The sequence below is a fragment of the Podarcis melisellensis genome (assembly GCF_964234715.1).
Source record: "Podarcis melisellensis genome assembly, chromosome: 5".
Classification (NCBI taxonomy): domain Eukaryota; kingdom Metazoa; phylum Chordata; class Lepidosauria; order Squamata; family Lacertidae; genus Podarcis; species Podarcis melisellensis.
This window is the reverse complement of record NC_138537.1, coordinates 79763488-79783206: the sequence shown is the minus strand read 5'-3', so window position 1 is coordinate 79783206 and position 19719 is coordinate 79763488. Positions and strand designations below refer to the sequence as shown.

The following is a 19719-nucleotide window of genomic DNA, read 5'->3' as shown; positions in this document are numbered from 1 at the left end:
AAAAGTAAGACTGAATAGATTAACCAAACTAAACATTCCTCTTCACCCCTATAATTAGCTTAACAATGTTTCTCCCCCATTTTTGAACAGCATATAAAAATATACTTGGAATGCCTCCTCCTGAGTCTTGTAGATTGAATATACATTACAGATGCATTCCATATGTTTGTGCTTCAGGCTTGCTTCAGGTTTTCTTCAGACTGGCTTGCATTTATCAGCATGTGGAGTTCAGCCATCAACTTATTTACTGTTTGGTCCTGTGGAAACTTCCTAATGCAGATTTTCAGGAAGAGAGGAAATAATCAAAATGCTTGGGATCTTGAGCTTACCCTTCCATAAGAAGTGCCATTCAATCTCTGTTTACAAACACAGGAAATCAGCACCCTCCCTTCTTCGTTCAATTTGAAGGGTGGTAATTGTAGGTAATAATTGTTACTGCCTTCTAAGGGGGAAGATAGCTAGCAAGCTTGCTCTCTCTGCTGTGCAGGTATCATCTCATCTAAGCCAAGTGCCCCATGCAAATGCCCAGTCATGTGCAGCCCCAGTTTGTTTGGTTCTTGCCCCGGGAGGGAAGGAGGCAAGCTTGTGCCTTCACCATATCAGGTTGGTACATAACCTGGTGTGCATATGATTTGGGGCATAGCATCTCCCCTCCTTCCTCTCAATTTGGATGTCAATTTAAGATCTGCAGCAAGGAATTTGATTCAAGCAGCTCACTCCCTAGAGGGTGGCACTCCACATTCTTGAAGTATTAAGCATAATCTGGAATGATTAGCTAGCACAGGGGGAAGTTCAGGATGAACTAACGCAAAGGCGAAATGGCCTTTTGCCCTGAGGAAAATAGGAGAGTATGAAGGGACAATTAACCTTTGGGCTGATGCCATTTCTCCATTTTGACAGTCAAGTGAATGAATGAAGAAGCATGAATGTGGCCTGGCAGCAGCCTGTCCCACGTCAAAAATAGGATTTAACCCCCCCCAATGGCTTCAAAAAGGAGGCGCTATCCGCTTGTTCTCAGGCAAAATGATCACATGTGATTTTTTAAGGAGGGAAAGTTGCTGTGAATCTCACAGTACACATACTTTCCATTTGGATTGCAGTTGAGGATAGAGATACATACCAATGAAATGAGATGCTGTATCTTTTTAAATTTGTGTTTTCTTGTCTGGTTGTAGAACAAAACATCTTGGGGCACTAATTGAGCTCAGTGCATCAGATGTATGCATTGTTACCCTTGGGGTGTATGTGTGTATATGAAAAGAGAGAGATGGGTTCTGTAAACAATGTGCCCCAAAGGCCATTATAACTAGAGGTATATAACCCATCTGTTCAAAGGTCAAATGTACATAATAGCATTTACCATTAACTTTGCATTGAAATGTCACATGCCTTCTATACTGTGTGAAATTCATGGCTTTTGGGATCTGCTGTTTGGAGTGTTATCTTCTGCACTCATCTCTGTGTGTGCATGTGTGTGACCTATCTACCAGGGAGATCATTCAATGTGTCTTAGTCCGTGAAAGCTTATGCCACAATAAATCTGTTAGTGTTTTAGCTCTTGAATGTTGGCTACCGTCAGGTTGCCAATCGGGAAAGTCCCTTTCAGTTGGCCCCACCTGCTTGGTTGCAGTGTTTGCATACATGAGAAAGAGCACACCACAAAGCAATTCCACCATGGTTTGATGGGTGTGAGAGGAGGAAAGCAATGCAGGGCCATAGAAATCCATGCTTACAGCCCAGTCCTATGCAAGTCTGCTTGGAAGTAAGCCCTGCGGAATGCAAGGATTATGGCTTTAAAATTGGATGCCCTGTGTAGATGCTTCTCCACATATTTAAATGTGGTTTCCCCAACCACATGAGCAAGAAAATTATTGTTTCGCCTACAAACAAGTATTCGTACCAATCCAATTGTCATCAGATCCCACAATGTGTGAAATTGTGTCCAGAGTTGCAGAGCATTAGCATCTCTGAATAATACTGTTGCTTCTCTATGATATTAACTGTTGATAACATGCATGAGGCCACCATTAGTGCTGCTTCAGTATGTTTGTTGCTGGTGGCATTTTTGATGATGATTTCCTTTTTTCTTTGAACCCAGATAGGAAAAATCTGCATTGACAACTGCATGAGGTTTTATGGCGTCAACGTCACCTATAGCTTACAGACCCCCAATGTCAGCTGCTATGCTGTGGAGATTGCTCAGGGCCCTGAAGACCAGTATGGGACCCTCTACGTGAATGATTCCGCTGTGCTACAGAGACCTGACTGTAAAGAAATCCAGTATGCTGTACTAGCTAAAGAAGAGCAGAGCAAGAAGGAAGCGCTCACCCATGTTACCATTGTCCTTGATGGATCACGTAAGTTGTCTCTGGGCTTTGGTCTTGCCCGTGATGTGAGCTCTGAATACGCAAAACCTCCAATACTTGAATATGCAAAGTATTTGGTTATTCAGGCCTTTTTATGCAGCAGCCCTTTCATGTGAGATATAGGCCTCATGGAGCCTGTTAACCCCCTCCCTTCTCTCACTCTGGACAGCAACACAGAACTGTGTTGTTGGATGAAATCCTTTGAATTCAAAGGAAAGAATGTGCTCTTTGCATTTTGTAAGCATTGGGTAGACGCTTACAGAATTTTCTGCTGATGGTATAGGCCCTTCTCCTCCTCTTCTTTGTAGCTATACATACCGATGATGGTTGCCCAGACTCATGTTCGATGAGCAAGACCCGATCAGAATGTGAAGAGTGTGGTGGCCTTGGAGCGCTAATGGGAAAATGCCAGTGGAGACAGGGAAGTGGTAAAGGTATGTCCAGACATTCAGCAATTGAATGGGAATTCTAGAGTAGGGCAGATCTGAAGAGAGCATTGAAGAGCATGGGCAATTCTGTCACTGGGAACCTCAGTCGGCTATCAAGGACATTCAGGGCATTCTTTGTAACCCTGAGTTGCAAACATATTAATATTAATTGATCATTTTATTCCTTGAGCAGCCTTTACTGCTGTGTGTGTGTGTTTTAGAGAGGTGATACTTAAAGATACTGGGAAATCAGATACTGTGATTGCAACCTATAAGAAGTCAAATACATTCTCCATTCCTATCACCCTTCTATTAGACAAACACTTTTGTATGAGATTTTGTGCAGGAAAGAAGAATAGCACCATGTCATCTATTACATAATCAGTAGAAATATGTCACTGATAAGATAGCTTTGTTTGGAGTGGCAGGATATGTATTTAAAGATGAATTCCTTCAGACCAAGATAGTAAATTGCCATGGAGACAACTTATATTAGGATCAGTTTGATTCAGTCTTGGAGGTGTACAGCAAGCAGCTGGAACAGTGGCTGTGATAAACCACACACACACAAAAAGAATTACTATGTGCTTCTTCAGGGGGTATCCCAAGGCCTGAAGGAACCAATTTGCCTTGTAAATGTTTGCTGCTAAAATTTAGCAAAGTCCTAATCAACTTATTTGAAGAGGTGTAGAAAGAGCTTTCAGATTCAGAAAGTCACCTGAACTGAAAAATAAATATAATTACAGTCTTTCCTTTGACGGTTTCATGCAGCATCACTTTAGGAAGAGTAAAGTGTAATTTTTCAGTAGCTCATCTTGCAGTGTAAAGATGCTGAGGCCACAACATGCTAAGTTCCGTCTTTTGTTTCTTGTTCTTAGGAATAACAACAAACTATTCCACCTGCAGTCCAAGCATCAAGACCTGCCCGGATGCTATCTGTGACGCTGTTGAGAGCAGAGATAAAAAAATATGCCCTCAAGATTGCACAAGTATGGAACTGACACCTCTCAATTTTCTTTTCTACTGAGTTTTGCTTTCCTACTTCTGGGTCAAGCTGTTGCTTTATCTTAAATGTCAACCAGGGCCAAAAAGTTTACAACTGCCTTCAAGGTTGTGCAAGTTTCTTTTAAGGCAGATAACAGCTGTGTTACTTTTTTACATTCAGAGTGATTTATGCAGGATGCCTGTATAAATATTAGAATGTTCTTATTCTGTATTTTATTTTATTGTTTTTTGAAAATAGCCATGAGCCAAAGAACTACTCTAGGAACGTAACAAGAGATTTTCTACTTGGTTTTTCTCTGCTAGTTGTTTTATTTTGGTTCAACCACAGCCACTCTGCATCAGTGGCGACTTCTGAAGATGCCCAAAGTTTCAGGGTGGCTATCTCAAAAAAATGAACTGGAATTAAAAACACAACATAGATTCGAAATATATATATATTAAGAAAGGTTATGTCTTGAAGGTACTGGTTTCTATTTTATTTAAATGTGATAATTCTCTCTTTAGGCTCTGGTGTTGCAGCAGAACTGCACCATGAGTTCTAGTTCCATAGTTACTGGGCTGAGTGGTTATATTCAATAATAGCATACATCCTGCCTGGATAGTTTAATGTTCAGTTAAAGGGTTATATAATGTAGTTATACTTAGCACTTTTGTTGAATGCCTTGAGCCAGAGTGTCTCTGAGCACTCTGCAAAAGTTGTTAAGTATCTTTATTGCCATTTAAGATGAGGAAATATAATAGGAAAAAAGGCTAAACTGATTCTTCCAAGAAGTGAAAAGGGATATTATTTTCCTGGTTCTCCCATTATCTTCCTCCTGTGCGCTATACTGGGCTGAAGTCCAAATTTAATGTGTGTGTATTTCTTAGTTACCTATGAATTGTAGCTAAGTATGCTCAGGGTAGCATTCTTACGCCGCAGTCCTCCATTTGACCCCCTTGGTTAAACTTAGTGGGATTCACTTTGAATAAGCAATGGCAATGGGCTGTAAGGGTTCCCGGCTATTCACCCATTCAGATACTGGCCTGGCATGTTGAGTCTCAGAAGACACAGGTACACCTATCACATCATACATTATCTCTTGATACCCAGGCCACAAATTAAAGTGGGGTTTGTTGTTCTAGGGGCAGCTTGCCCTTGCACAGAACTGTGCGATAGTAGGAAGCAGACTCAGCACTGTGGTATTGTAAGCAAAATACTATGCTTCTATTATATTCGGGAATGCCTGTGCACTTCTTAATTGATTCTCATCATCAGCTGGCACTGACTGGTTTGCCGAGCCTTGATGAAAAATCTTCTGTTTAAACATATGGTTCCCCACATCCCTCTGCGGTAGGAACTTCCCCTGGAAACTGCTGCAAGGTTCACTTTCTTATGAGGAGAGAGCACTGGAAGCACAAGGCATTTTGGGGGGACATCTGTTTATTTACAAGTCTACACACTGAACATGGGGCAGCAGACAAGCACGGAGAGAAAATGCTCATCTATAAAATACAATCAGTTTTCCCCAAAGCAAACAGCATCCACTTGGACCACCCATCCAGTTTTTCCTGTCAGCTGCAAAACTCAGACCTTTGTCCCACTTACTGCTACATTCCAAAACCAGACTGTTTCTTCCTCGTCATGCATGCATGCATTGGCAAAACATTGCTTTTTACCCCCACCCCCAGTAAGCAACTATACCCAATATTTTCCCTTGGAAGCAACAATTCATCATTAGAGCTCATTAGAGGAATACATGCAGATGTTAGACGGGCAAAAGCTAATGGATAGTCTATTCTTTTCCTTGACACTCATACAACCCAATATTTTTTCCATTACACCTCTTAGTGGTCTTCCCAAACTCTTCCAGTTGTGTTGGACTACAACTTCCATTCCCCCCCGACTGTTAGCCACACCAGCTGGAGCTCATGGGAGTTGTATTCTGGAAGATGCCCTTATTGAGGAAGACTGGCCATTCTCCATTGCTTCCAAATCTCCTCCTACCCATGCCTGTTTCCCTATCTTCCTTTGCTATGCTGTAGCATCAACCTGCCTTGTATTTTATTTGAATCTGTTCTTGAGCACACAACTGCAGCCACCACAATGGCACTAGGGGAATAAGTCCGTTCCACCTATTGCTGCAAGAGAAGTGATGCCCATCTCCAAGTGCTGTCTGTCTCTCCTGTTCCACCAGCTTGTGGGGAGGGGAGAAAGAAAGCTATGTTTTGCAAGCAAGAGCAGCAAAGCAGAGACGCTCCACTTGCAAATGCCAGGCTTGTCTCTCCCCTGCTGATCAATGGTGGGGAAGAGAGAAATGAGCAGATCGCCATCCCTGTGCTCAGTGTCCCTTGCAGTGTGGTTCTTGCTGCTGTGTTGTCACCAGGGTAAGATGCAGATTGCCACCCCTCTCACCTTGCCACCCAGGACACCAGCAGCTCCTCTCTCTCTCTCTCTATCACACACACACACACCCTCAGTCCGGGTCTGGCAACATATTGTGTGCATAGATTGATGCATACAGTTGCATATGGATAAGCATCATTGATTTGTTAGGACTCAGTCATGGCATAATGGGCAGGATTACAGCTTTGAAGACTATTTCCAGTAAAGTAAAGCTAGCAGTGGTGTAGCTGCTTTTGCACGTACAGCAAATCTATACACCATTGTGAATTCCGTTTCACGTTTGTCTCTACTGTCATATTTCAAGGCAGGCTGTTTTGTGGCAGCAACTGATAATCATCATAATAGCCACACAAAAACAAGGTTTCATACAACTGCTTCTTAGCGCTAAAGCCCCAAAGACAGATGCCAGTTTCCGTGCCCAGATTTGTTTCTCCTGTTTTTGCAAACGAAATTTCAAATGCTCAACAGGATAAACCCACAGAACATACTGACATGATACTTTGAGCCCTGGCTGTGGAATGGTGCATGCTCACATTTGTGTTTAATTTAGAGACGAACATTGTTGGTGGCCACCAGAAAGGCCTGAATGGACTGGGAATCAAGGCAGGACATGGAGTTTGCCACTGCTTTCCAGGAACTAGCTGTTACTGCGAGAAAGATGATATCAGAGGCAAGTCTGAGGTTTATTTACTGACTTTGCGCTTGTGCTATTGAATGCTCCAACACTTCCATCTTTGATAGATAAAAAATTCTATGTGTGTGCTCTTCCTCTCTCTCTCACATGCACATGGGATGGAAGGGTGCATACAGGACACAACCGCAGATGGAAACTGAAGGATAGTGTATTTCTTCCTGCCAAGGAAACATTCAGTACACAACGAGATTTTTATGTAGGAGCACATTGAAATGAGTGATCATCCTCATTCCTTTGCTAATGGAAATAAACTTCCACACATAACTGTCACCATCTCCTTACTGACTGCCCTCAGGTCACTGTGTGCTGGTTGTGGATTCTGAATTCCACATGCCTATGACTTACAGCTGGGATACGTGCTCTCTACAACACCCAAAAGCATCTCCCTGACTACACTGTAAAGCAGCACACACTGCATGAGTTGGGGGCAATTGTGTTGTGAGCTTCCTTGCCCAAACCCTTGTCATTGGCAAGCACTCATAAGATGCTGGCTGCAACTCATTTGCTAATAAAATCAGCTTCCAGGGGATGGGAAATTCCCTGTGGCCATGTACACTGATTGCACTATGGTAATAGTAGTAGTAATACAATGTGGAGATAATTATTGTGATGTTTAGATTATCATTTTTAAATAGAGATGGAAATGAAGAAAGAGGAAGCACTTTTAATTTTCCAAGGACTCCCCCCCCCCCATTTAATGGCTGACATTATCCTTTAATTAACTCTTGATCAAAAGGAAGATTGAAGAAAATTAAAGATTGAGTGCGATGGGACTGAAAAGAACTAAAGACAGAAGGAGTATCTCAAGCTACACAGTTGGCTTGATTTGGCAACACTGATCAATGCAGCCTGCTGATTTTAGGAAGCAAGTATAGCAGCTTTTTAGCAACAGTAAAAGCTGCTTTAACATTTGAGAGTATGTTAGGTAGCTGATGTAGGTGTTCCTCTACTTCCCAAGTTGTTTTCTCCTAATACTTGCTTTCAGTAGAGATGCTTTAAATGTGATTGTTAATTGGCATGGAAAGAAAAAAATTGCGGCAAGTGCCATGACCAAATTATTCTTTATCCACAGAACCATTGTGTGATTACATGTGCAAAACTGTGATTGCAGGAGGAGTCCTGCTATCCTTCATTATTTCGGTACTCCTTTCTTCCTACTTCATCCATCGCTATCACAAGAATTCTCCAAAGCCACCTATTGCTTCTGCAGAGATGACCTTCCGCCGCCCTGCCCAGTCATACCCCATAAGCTACTCATCGACAAATGTCCGTCGACCATCAATGGACTCTGAGAACCAGATGTCAGTAGACACATTTAAAATACCTGTAAGTTTTTTTCCAGTTTTCAGCTGCTTACCATTCGAGGCATATGGAGAACCAGCTTCTATTTACTACTGCTGATTTACAAAGTGTGAGGAAGAGTTCCTGGTTTACTCCCACCATTGTATTTATTTTTCAAATCCTTCTAACAGCTGCCACCATGTATCTTTACTATGTCTGCTGTTTACTAGAGCCTTAAATCTACATAGTAGCAGTGGTACTTTCAGTTTGGCATAAAACAAGCCAGGTTCACAATATAAGTAAATAAAAGTAACAAGTTGTTCTTTAAAGGGTAAAATAAGGTAAATATTATACCATACTCTCCAATATTTCTTCAGTGAAAATAGGGACATCTTAAAGAAAAGTGGGACATTCCAGGATCAAATAAAAAACAAGATGGCTTATCTAAATCAGGGACCTCCTTAGAAAATAGGGACACTTGGAGGGTCTGCTATACTTAAACCAGTTACTGTTTCTTGAAGATTTAGGTTTGCTCTAATATAGGCTACTGTTACTTTAAATGGTAAAGGTAAAGGTAAAGGTACCCCTGCCCGTACGGGCCAGTCTTGCCAGACTCTGGGGTTGTGCGCCCATCTCACTCAAGAGGCCAGGGGCCAGCGCTGTCCGAAGACACTTCCGGGTCACGTGGCCAGCGTGACATCGCTGCTCTGGCGAGCCAGAGCTGCACACGGAAACGCCGTTTACCTTCCCGCTAGTAAGCGGTCCCTATTTATCTACTTGTACCCGGGGGTGCTTTCGAACTGCTAGGTTGGCAGGCGCTGGGACCGAACAACGGGAGCGCACCCCGCCGCGGGGATTCGAACTGCCGACCTTTCGATCGGCAAGCCCTAGGCGCTGAGGCTTTAACCCACAGCGCCACCCGCGTCCCTACTTTAAATGGTAGTTGCTTGTAAATATGAAAAGTTACACAGAAGTGAAGGAGAGGAGGAGAGTGGAAGAGGAAAAACTGGCAGCAGGGAGAGAGGGGGAGCAGAAATGAATGGAAGGAAGAGAAGAAAGGCCCCTCTTGAAGAGATCAGTTCAGACCTCTGGCAGGAGTAATCTGTCTCTTTTCTGATAGCTGTCTTGGGCAGAGAGATATACAGTGGTACCTCGGGTTACATACGCTTCAGGTTACAGACACTTCAGGTTACACACTCTGCTAACCCAGAAATAGTGCTTCAGGTTAAGAACTTTGCTTCAGGATAAGAACAGAAATCATGCTCTGGCGGCACAGCAGCAGCGGGAGGCCCCATTAGCTAAAGTGGTGCTTCAGGTTAAGAACAGTTTCAGATTAAGAATGGACCTCCGGAACGAATTGAGTACTTAACCCGAGGTACCACTGTACGGAAGGGAGGCCGAAAGAGTTAAGGGGGGCCCTACTCACAAGAGGCACTGGCCCCACCCACAGCTGGCGTGCAGCTACCAACAATTTATCCCTTAGTCAATGCAGGGGGTGGGAATCCTATGCATAATGCTAGTTATTAATATAATTCATTCAGTTTCCTTTCTCCGCGTTTGGCTGATGTTCATATGGAGTTTGAGATCTTGGAAAACAACTTGCTGCAAATTTATCTGCCTGAAAATTAGACCCATATGAATAGAAAACGTTCCATTCAATTCTGTGGTTGTTCCACCTAATACAATAGCTTGTTTGTTAGTTGTACGTCCTTTGGTATGGAACCATAAATGACCGCTTGTTCTACTGGAATGAACAATTAGATTACAGTTAACTAGTCCCTCCAGAAGTCTGCAACTAATTATTTTAGCGTTTCCTAGCAACCTGGTTTGGCTGCTCCTCACTGCAGCTGTATCAGCCATACTAGTAAAATATTAAAACCCATTTGCTTGCTTGAGAAAATTTCAGCTTTTAAAAAGTCAAATGAATAGCAGTCTTTTTAAAAATAAAAAGATAGCTTGCGGTCATCATGGCCACCTGCATTTAACCAGAGCTTTTGTTTTACTATGATTTGAGACTACATGTTTGCATACGAAGTTCTACTGACTAGGCCAGGAATGGCCAAACTTGGGTTTCCCCGGCCCCCTTGCTATCCTTCCTGTGTCATATTAGGAGTCTCAGTTGCTATGCACTGCTGCTTCCTACTTGGCAGACAAGCCTTTCGTTTGCCATGGGGAAGAAGGGTGACTGCAGAGAGCCTTCCAGCGCACAGCTTGACCCACACAAGCTGACATAGGGAAGAATTGCAGGGGCTGTGAGAGTCACATGCTGTACTCCCCCCCCCCCTCCCATTTTCTAAAAAGTGACCTCTCATCACTGGGGGGGGGGCTCACTACCAACAGCACTGACTTGGCTGAGCACCATGTAAGAGAACCACATTCTGTTTTTGCACCAATAACAGGCCACCCCTGAGGCCTCTATGTCACTGCAAAGGCCTCTGAGATGACTTGTGTGTTACTAGCTGGAGGATGAGGTACGATTTGGCACGTGACATTCTCCAGCTTTGCTTGCACATTGCAGGCTCCCTTTCCAGTCAGGTTCTTGAACTTGGCTAGATTTCTGTAGGTGCAGCCAACATACTGGGGTAGGAGAGCTGAAAATACCGTATTGGCCCAAATATAAGCTGCACCTTTAAAATTGGAAGGGGGAAAAGAAAAAATACCTGAATATAAGCCACTCCATTCCTCGTTGCTCCTGGCTGCATACTTGTGGGGGGGGGGGCGCACTGCATTGCCGGAGGCCTTTCCCCTTCCCCACTCTCTCCCTTCCCGACCTTGGGAGAGAGGATGGGGGACTATGCGTGGGGCAGGTGCCGCTTTGCCACGCTCCTGGCTGCATACCATAAGGTCGCGAATATATAACTTTTCACGGTTGGAATTTGGGGGGAAAGTGAGGCTTATATTCAGGACAATACGGTAATAACAATATATTTCACATCTGGCAACCAAGGCACCACTTTGGTTTCAGATAGTGCATGGGTTGTCAAGTCTAAAAAGCCCAGGACACGGAATTTTAGAGGCCTCTAGCAGCCGTGGTGTCTCATTTACCAAGAAGTAATGTATTTAGCTTTAACTTTGGAAGTGTATACTTGATTCTGACCAAACTAAGCCTACTGATGTATATTTTGCTCTAGGTGGCTTAGTTTGGTCAGAATTGAGTATGCACTTTCAGAGTTGGTGCTAAATGCATTGCTTCTAGTAAATGAGCCACCATAGCCACTGGCATTTGCCCTGGGCCACTGGAACAGAATGAGGTAATAAATAAATAAACGGTCACATAAAAATGAAGAGTAACATCAATAGTGGAAGTATTCTTCAGACCCATATGCTACCTTAATTAGCACCAAATAATTCTATGGAATCTAGTTTATGAAATGATCACAGACCCAGAGCCACAGGTTATCAACCTTAAAAGTCCCATTACAAGCTATGTGGAAAAAGCATCCAAATTAATAATGCTCACTTAATGCCTAAGCAAAACAGAATTCTGTTTAAATGGTAATCTGGTGCACATACATGAAAGGACAGAGGGTGAAGGCTCAGTTCCAGGAACATTAAGCTCAATGTGGTTGCTAGTGCCATAGCCTTAAAAATCCTTCTCTGCACAACGGGGAATCAATGTTGGAAGCATTTTGGGGAGCTTTTGCCAGTGAAACACTGTCTTTTTGTGCATCTCATTTGTCTCCCTAGGCTATATTTAGATGTTAGGGGATGGTACTTTCATAGGGCATGTATGCTGTTTACTTTTGTTTCTCTGTTGGTTTATACAGTCATCACTGTTCTGTGACTGTCAGGCTTGATAGGTTCCCGAAACAGAAAGGCAATTGTCTGAGATGAATAGTTGAATTCTAAAACAAGCCTCCCTTCCCCTTCGGTTTCCTCAAGCTTATAAAACGGGGAAATATTTTTACCCAAGAGCATTTACTTCTCATTTCTGGCAACACTGATGGCCAGGAGCGCAGATAGTTTTCACCCTAATTGCCACCTATCATGTGCATATACTGGCTTCATAGTTTTATAAAAGGCAATTGCACCTGGGAACTTCAGGGTTGGGAACTAGTCCAATAAATTTCCATGGATTGTGTGTGATCAGGCCTCAGAACCTTCTTCAGTGCAGAAGGAGTGTGTCACTTCAGCCACTGTGTTCGGCAAGCAGGGGAAAAAGACCATTTGGGTTGGCCAGGTCTGGTATATATTATTGCTCTGCCAAAACTTATCCTCTGTGGTTTTTTCAACCATTATCCATCAGTTAATAAGAAAAGAAAGTGAAGGTTGTGTCTAGGCCTGGGCAATATATTAATATGAGGAGTACGAGGAGCAGACTGTGATGTCAGCTTCACTCAGTAGGTATCACTGGTGAAACCGCCACCACTCCTGAGTCCCTCTGTTAGCGACGTTCTCCAGCGAGTGTTGTTAGCAGAGGAACTCAGGAGTGGTGACGGCTTCACCAGCGATATATCATGGAGTGAAACCGCCATCCCACTCTGCCCTCATACTGCACAGAGGGACTAAAAGGCTGCATCTGCATCTTTTAACTGCTTGGCTGAGGAGTGTTCAGTTACCACTCCCCTCAACTGAGCCGTTAAAGGCTCCCCCAGCCCGGCGCTGGCTCCCACTCAACCGGGGAGAGCACTGGGCCTGGCTCTGCTGGGGATTGGGAGCCCTCTTGTGCCCCAGCTAAGCGTACAAACAAGTTGCCTTGTCCCAGACAGCTAGGGGCTGGGGTGAAACCACCTCAGCTCCCATGATGAGAGCTGTGGTGATTTCACCAGGCGCCTGGCAGGCTGGTGGCAATGCAGCTTGTTTTATCAACAGCGCGGTATATCGGCAGGCCACAATGTTTGGCTGGTGATATACAACGATGCTGAAAAGCTTATATCGCCCAGCCCCAGTAGACTCATTTTAAAGATATTGGGGGGCGGGCGGATTAAGGTGAAAGGAAGGGCTTCCTTTAAAACAAAACCAGTGAGTGTATTGCTCTCTGGCTCCTGGTAGCTCAGCATCCCCAGGTCCCTGTGCTTCAATTTAAGCCCAGGTATCTCCTCCCTTAGGGCTTTTTCAGATCAGGAAGCACAAACAGCCAAGGAAAGGGGAGAATGCCGGAGAAATGTTTAATGGAAAGAAAAACGCACATACAACACTTGGCTAACTTGCAACAACCATAAGATAAGCTCAACCTTACACCCACTGTAATTTTTTATAAAAAATAATAATCTAAAATTATCTGCTAATGAGGCAGAAAAGCAGAAACTTCTTTTGCAAGGAAATATAACTATTGGCAGATTAAAGAAGGTATTGGGGCCTTTCTCCCCCGTTTGGCAGAGAGGGAAGGCAGGTTGAAAACCATATCAGATGACCTGCAGTGGAAAGGAGAGGGAAATGCCCCCATCATATGCTGTTACTCTTCTGTCTCTTGAGATTAGACTTTTCCTCTAACACAGGAAGATCCAAAGTGGGAATTTCCTCGGAAGAACCTGGTGCTTGGCAAAACACTTGGAGAAGGAGAATTCGGGAAAGTCGTCAAAGCAACTGCTTTCAGGCTTAAGGGGAAGGCTGGCTATACTACTGTTGCAGTCAAAATGCTAAAAGGTACTTTTTCTGCAAGCGCCTGGAAATATCTGCAAATGATTTGGTAACTTATGACAGAGGTCCAGCTTCGAAGCAAAAAGCTGCCGGATCCCACATACGTTCCAGCCGGATGACCTAAAGCGTTCTATTTATATTCTGACATTTTCCCCTGTGCTTCATTGATGAGGGCAGTCACTTCCACGGGGCACAAGGGCAACTTGACTTAGCTTGGCCAATGTAGCTCACTTAAATTGTCATCTCAACAGAGGCATTTCAAGAGCTTTCTAAAAAAGCTGTGCTTTTCAGCTTTAGCCGAACTCTTTCCTACAGATACTTTAGAGCACAGTATAAAAATAGCACCTCATTGTCACACATAAGATGCGAAAGAGCAACATGCTCACCAGATCTTTCTCTCTAACTATAGCTGCTCTATCGATATACAATGGCCAGATCTAGAGTATTTGGTTTGTCACAGCAGAGTGTGACAGAAGCGAAGTAGTAGCTTGGGAGGAAGGCCAGCTTGCCCATGGGTATGCCCATTGTTCCTTTTGCTGTCTTTCATCTGCCTTCCTTTTCCTGCATGCAGAATGGTTGGGAAACTCTTAGCTTAGATATGTCCAGAGTGAAGAGAGAAAGCATTTGGCCATGTTCCCTTTCCCAAGCACATTGGCATTGGGCTGCAGTATATCAGGGGAAGCAGTGATGGGTGAACCACAAGGGAGATGAAAGGTAGTATTACCCATCTCTGCAAAGCAGTAATAACAATTTCAAGTTATGAAATGGTAGGGCTATTAAAAAGCTGAAGATCATCTAGTTGAGATATCTGTACCAGGCAGACCTCAAACAGCAGTTAAGGCATTATTAGCCTCCTGTTGGCATCCATCTCTCTCGAGAGACAATGGCATATGCCTCTGAGCTGAAGTCAAACTGCTGGAGAATCACAGTGTCTGCTGTGGCTACAGAGATCAGTAACTCATAACTGTTGCCTCGTGTGCTGTTTTTGCTGCGTTAGCAACACCAAAGTGACCTCTCAGGGGCGCAAGCTTGGGCAGTGTGTATGGAGGTCCTGGGCTGCCCAGATGAGAGCCTTGTTGATGTGGTCCAAAGGAAAGCACAGCAAAACATTGGGCACCAGCTTAGCTGCCGGAGTTGCCAGAAGGAGGTGTACTGGACACCATCCAACCATCTTAAGGACTCCAAATTTGGGTAGAGTTTACTCCTTAGTCTTGTCTTCTCCCAAAGATGTCCTGCAAGGTAACAGGACATTAACCTGTATCACCCAGTTAATACTGTGACCAAGCAGGAGCTAGCTATCATCATGCCTACAGTGCAAAGAGGAAGTTTAAGATACCTTAATTTTCACCATCTGCTTCCAGGTTCCGCTGAGTATGCAGTAACAGTGTCCGTCCCCCAATCCCCCCAAGAACAAAGGGATATTAGCAACAGACCTGACTTTTTGGTGCTGAATCATCTGCAAATTATTACTAAAAGAGGAGCAGTTTCAGTTAGATTTCTTCTTTAATGTTCTCAAGTGGTTCTCACTGTTTCCCTTTGCCACCACATCGCAGCAAGTTTTTCAGGCAAGATACTCAAAGCCATCAAAGAATACAAGAGCTTGGATAGGAGCAGTTTGGCCTGCATTTGTTCCCTACCTGCTACATCTTCCTTTGCAACAGAATGATTAGAAGGTTAGGGCTGAGACATGAGGGGTTGTTATGGCAACCCAACTGTTAAAGGTGGGTGTCGGTTACAGAATCTAGTGGAGCAAGTGTTTTCAAGACAATCTAAGATTCTTTCATGAAAATAAACAAGCCTGATTCACTTCATGCCTCTCAGCACCCTCTTCTTTGGCTTGGAAGAGGCTAATTTGTTCCACGTGGGTAGAAATCAATTTCTCTATATATTATTCATTCAAGGCATTTTAAACCTGCTCTTCAGCTGAAAAAGGCTCCCAGAGTGGTTTACATGAATAATTAAAACAAGGAACACCTTGCCCCTAATTTAAGATGGTTATTTGCAGCCAGTAAGTGCCAGAGATCCAGGTAGTATGTCAGTATTTCAATATTATGGGAATAGTGTTTGTAATTAATATACGGTATTTCTTCCATTGCTCTGTTCTGCAGAAAATGCTTCCCAAAGCGAGCTGAGAGATCTGCATTCGGAGTTCAATCTTTTGAAACAGGTCAACCATCCACATGTCATTAAACTCTATGGAGCTTGCAGCCAAGATGGTAAGTGAGAGTCACATGTTATACAAGTGGGGGCCATTTTAGGCATGTCCAATTTAGCATGACTGCTGACGCACGGGTCCTTCTGGACCTGGAGGAATGGGGTGGGACAGGGGCAGGGTGGGCTTATGCGCATTCTGTCAATGTGCGCTGGGAACTGGAGCGCATGCCCCGTGGAAATGGGGAGTTGCCTGTATATAAAATAAGAAAGAGACGGTATGTAATCCCCAGAGTGCCGCAAGAGAAGTACAAGCTTGGCACAGTCAATCAATCAGTTTTTCAGTCCTGTGCCCCAAAGTGTCCATCAGCAGAGGAGGCTGCCTTTTATTTCTGCTGTGGCACTTTCACTACTCTGGTCATTCCTACTTGAAAACATATTCCACTGGGGGCCTGTTTTTGGGCCCTACCTTCGCATTGGATGCGATTGCTTTTCTGGTGAAAAGATCAACAGAAATCTGGGCTAAGGAGGCAGATTGCAGAATCACGGGCTTTATTGGTCAAAGGTGCTGCCATCTTAGATATTGAAATACTCCCATTACATGTGTATTAAAATGATAGTACCTGTGGCCACCTGCTTTGGACATGACAGGGACACTTTCACAGTGATAGGTACAATCCAGCAAAACAAGTAAGAAACACACATACACCTTACTGATAACTTTATAGGAGTTGGTCAATTTATAGGATTTGGTCAATTACCGTATTGGCCTGAATATAAGCCGCACCCGAATATAAGCCGCACCTTTAAAATTGGAGGGGAGGGAGGGAAAAAAACCCTGAATATAAGCTGTTCCCTTCCTCGCTGCTCCTGGCTGCATTGCTGGCGGCCTTTCTTGTTCCTCGCTCTCTCACTTCTGGCCTTGGGGGAGAGGGCGGGGGACTACACATGGGGTGAGCAGTGTTTGTCCCGCACTCCTGGCTGCATACCATAAGGTCACAAATATAAGCCACACTTAAACTTTTCATGGTTGGAATTTGAGGGGAATGTGAGGCTTATATTCAGGTCAATACAGTAAGTGACAGATGCTTAGTTTAGAAATAATATTCTATGGGACGGTGCAATAAAACAGCCGGAGGGGGAATTATTAGCCTGGTAACTTAGGCACTCATTTCAATAGATCTGATGGCAATTGTTGTTGCATAGCAACAGTCTCACATTTGAAGGGGAACTGTGCCTTAAGGGACTGGCATGTGATTTGTTATACTGCCATACTGAAGTTGGTTGATTTGTGCAGCCGTATATTCAGCAGCACCCCTAGTTTCTGAACTTGCTAATCAGCCACATTCATTATATGTTTCCATATGGCACAATTTATAAGAATTTCATTTGTGGCTGACAGCATGTGGGGAAGGTTTTTGTCGTCTCCGAAGCCCTGGGAGCAGGATTCCATTGGAGTCCCTGGGGTCAGCGTTTTAGTGCCCTGCTTAGCATCTTGTCCCTCCTATGGCTAGCACAAGCAAGATATATTACACAAAGTCTATGCAGATGTATTCAATTCAAATAATGTATACAGGCTGCAGCATCCTGCTTTTGTGTATATAAAATTTGGATTCATTTGCCCTGGAATTTCAGGGTGTTGTTATTTTTAAATCAGAGAAGACACAAAGCCCTGCCTAACAAAGATAAACACAGAGCTCGGTTTTGAGGTTGGTGAATGAGTAAAATTGATACAAGCTTCACACTCTCTTGTTAGCCCGGTACAATAGGGGAGAATGCTAGGAATCCTGCTGTTTCTGGTTTGGATGCTTATATTCTCTACATTCTGTTAAAGATGGATAGGAGAGCTTTGAACCTCCAGGCCTCTGTGTTCAGTATTGTAGCATGGGGGAAAGCATTCATGTGGGTGGCTATGATGAGGCAAAGCTTGCTAATGGACTGAAATGTCAGGATCCTTTCTGCAGGAATCTATACTTGAGAGCTTTAACAAACCACTGTAATTAGTGTGCAGGCAGCACGAGATACTGTGAGGATTACCACAGGCTGCAGAAAATAATGTTCATACCTTAAACTGAGTGCTTTTGATTGGTTTCTCTGCACAGACCCATTTGCATAGAAATCTTCCTTAAACATTCCATAAAACCAAGGAAACATCACAATTTATCTGTCCGACTTTGGAAGAAATGCAGCGTAACACAAATTGATTGCTCTTCTTAGACAGGATACCCAAAGGCATGTTCCCAAAAATAAGCACTTTTCATTTCAATTGCCTGTCTCCATGGTGGGAGAACACTTCTGAACATAAGAGTTCACCTTATAGCACTGGGTTCTGTTGTGCTCTTTTTCATAGAAAAGTTTATATTATGTTCCTTTAGGAGAGCTGGAGGGTGGGGGGAAATCACATCTGGAAACCAGTGTGCGCCCCTTTGGTTTCAGATAGTACATGGGGTAGATGGGTCTAAAAAGCCCAGGACACAAATTTTCACAGCGCTCTAGCAGCAATGGAAGTACATTTACCAGAAGTAATGTATTTAGCATTAAGTGTATAGTTGATTCTGACCAAACTAAGCCCCCTAGGATTGTGTGCAAATAAGCTTTATATTCAGATTTGCTTGATATGCATAATTTAGGCTGTAGTGCTGCAAGGGAGTAAGACCCATGCATCTTAGTGGGACTTAAGTCTGAGTAAGTGTTCATAGAACTAGACTGTTAAAGCAGGTAACAAAATTAAATGGTTTTTTGGGGGTGCAGGTGTTTGTTTTTAAGTACAAGGTGTATAAATCTTGCTGATATGCTGCTTTACTAATTATTGAGAACAATAATTTTTATGTATCTTTTTATGCCTCAGGGCCTTTGTACTTAATAGTTGAATATGCTAAATATGGCTCCTTGAGGAGTTTTCTGAGGGAAAGCCGGAAAGTTGGGCCCAGCTATGTGGGGAGTGATGGCAACAGGAATTCCAGCTACCTGGACAATCCAGACGAGCGAGCCTTAACCATGGGTGACCTGATCTCGTTTGCATGGCAGATATCTCGCGGAATGCAGTACCTTGCTGAAATGAAGGTATGGCGTCCCTCATTCTCACCCTCTCTTTGTGGCCTTCCAAGTAAGCATACATGACAGTTAAACGTCTTTCTTTCTTTCCCCCAAAGCTTGTACATCGTGATTTAGCAGCCAGAAACGTCTTAGTAGCCGAAGGGCGTAAGATGAAGATTTCTGACTTCGGTTTGTCACGAGATGTTTATGAGGAGGACTCTTACGTCAAGAGGAGCAAGGTACAAACACAGTCACTGGCAGCCTGGGATTGATAAATCGATAAGGAAACTATACACATTAGTAAGAGAACTTCTGGACACACACATTGAAACATGTCTAGCAGGACTCATCAGTGCACAAAATTTTGTGTGCCTTGAGACTGTAAAAAGGAACAGCTAATATGGGTTGTGTAAAACCTGTGTATGTAGCCTTCTGTTTTTGATCTTGTGCAAGCTATTTACTCTCAACCCAAGGGTTTTCCCGGTGCATCCATGTTTTGCTGTAATCCATATGAATGAAATGCACATTTTCTGACAAAAGGCATATGAGACTACTTGACAACATGCATGTTAAATGTGACAAAAGTGAAATGAAAACAAATGTGACATGAGAAGCAGTGCTAAACAGAACTTGCAAGCAGTAATAGTTCTTTATTTTCCTGCCAGGGTCGGATACCTGTGAAGTGGATGGCAATTGAATCTCTCTTTGATCACATCTACACAACACAAAGTGATGTGTAAGTCTATGTATTTATGTTCCCTGTCATGCAACTTTGTCTTTGTACTCATGCTGTGC

The 19719-nt window shown here is 43.5% G+C and overlaps 1 protein-coding gene and 1 long non-coding RNA gene across 4 annotated transcripts in view; one reads left to right on the top strand and one right to left on the bottom strand.

The window, feature by feature from the left end:
* Positions 1-19719, top strand: part of RET (ret proto-oncogene) — a 110014-nt gene that overhangs the window by 76662 nt on the left and 13633 nt on the right. For all 3 annotated transcript variants that reach the window (XM_081913499.1, XM_081913501.1, XM_081913500.1), the window contains 10 exons: positions 2099-2357; positions 2675-2800; positions 3673-3783; positions 6733-6852; positions 7949-8202; positions 13596-13743; positions 15846-15953; positions 18737-18951; positions 19041-19163; positions 19590-19660. In XM_081913499.1, coding sequence (XP_081769625.1) covers positions 2099-2357; positions 2675-2800; positions 3673-3783; positions 6733-6852; positions 7949-8202; positions 13596-13743; positions 15846-15953; positions 18737-18951; positions 19041-19163; positions 19590-19660 — 1535 coding nt within the window. The remainder of the gene's footprint in view (positions 1-2098; positions 2358-2674; positions 2801-3672; positions 3784-6732; positions 6853-7948; positions 8203-13595; positions 13744-15845; positions 15954-18736; positions 18952-19040; positions 19164-19589; positions 19661-19719) is intronic.
* Positions 13359-15469, bottom strand: LOC309371289. The gene is made up of 2 exons (XR_014169017.1): positions 15171-15469; positions 13359-13511 (listed from the first exon to the last, which is right to left on the bottom strand). It is a non-coding gene; the product is annotated as an uncharacterized lncRNA (long non-coding RNA).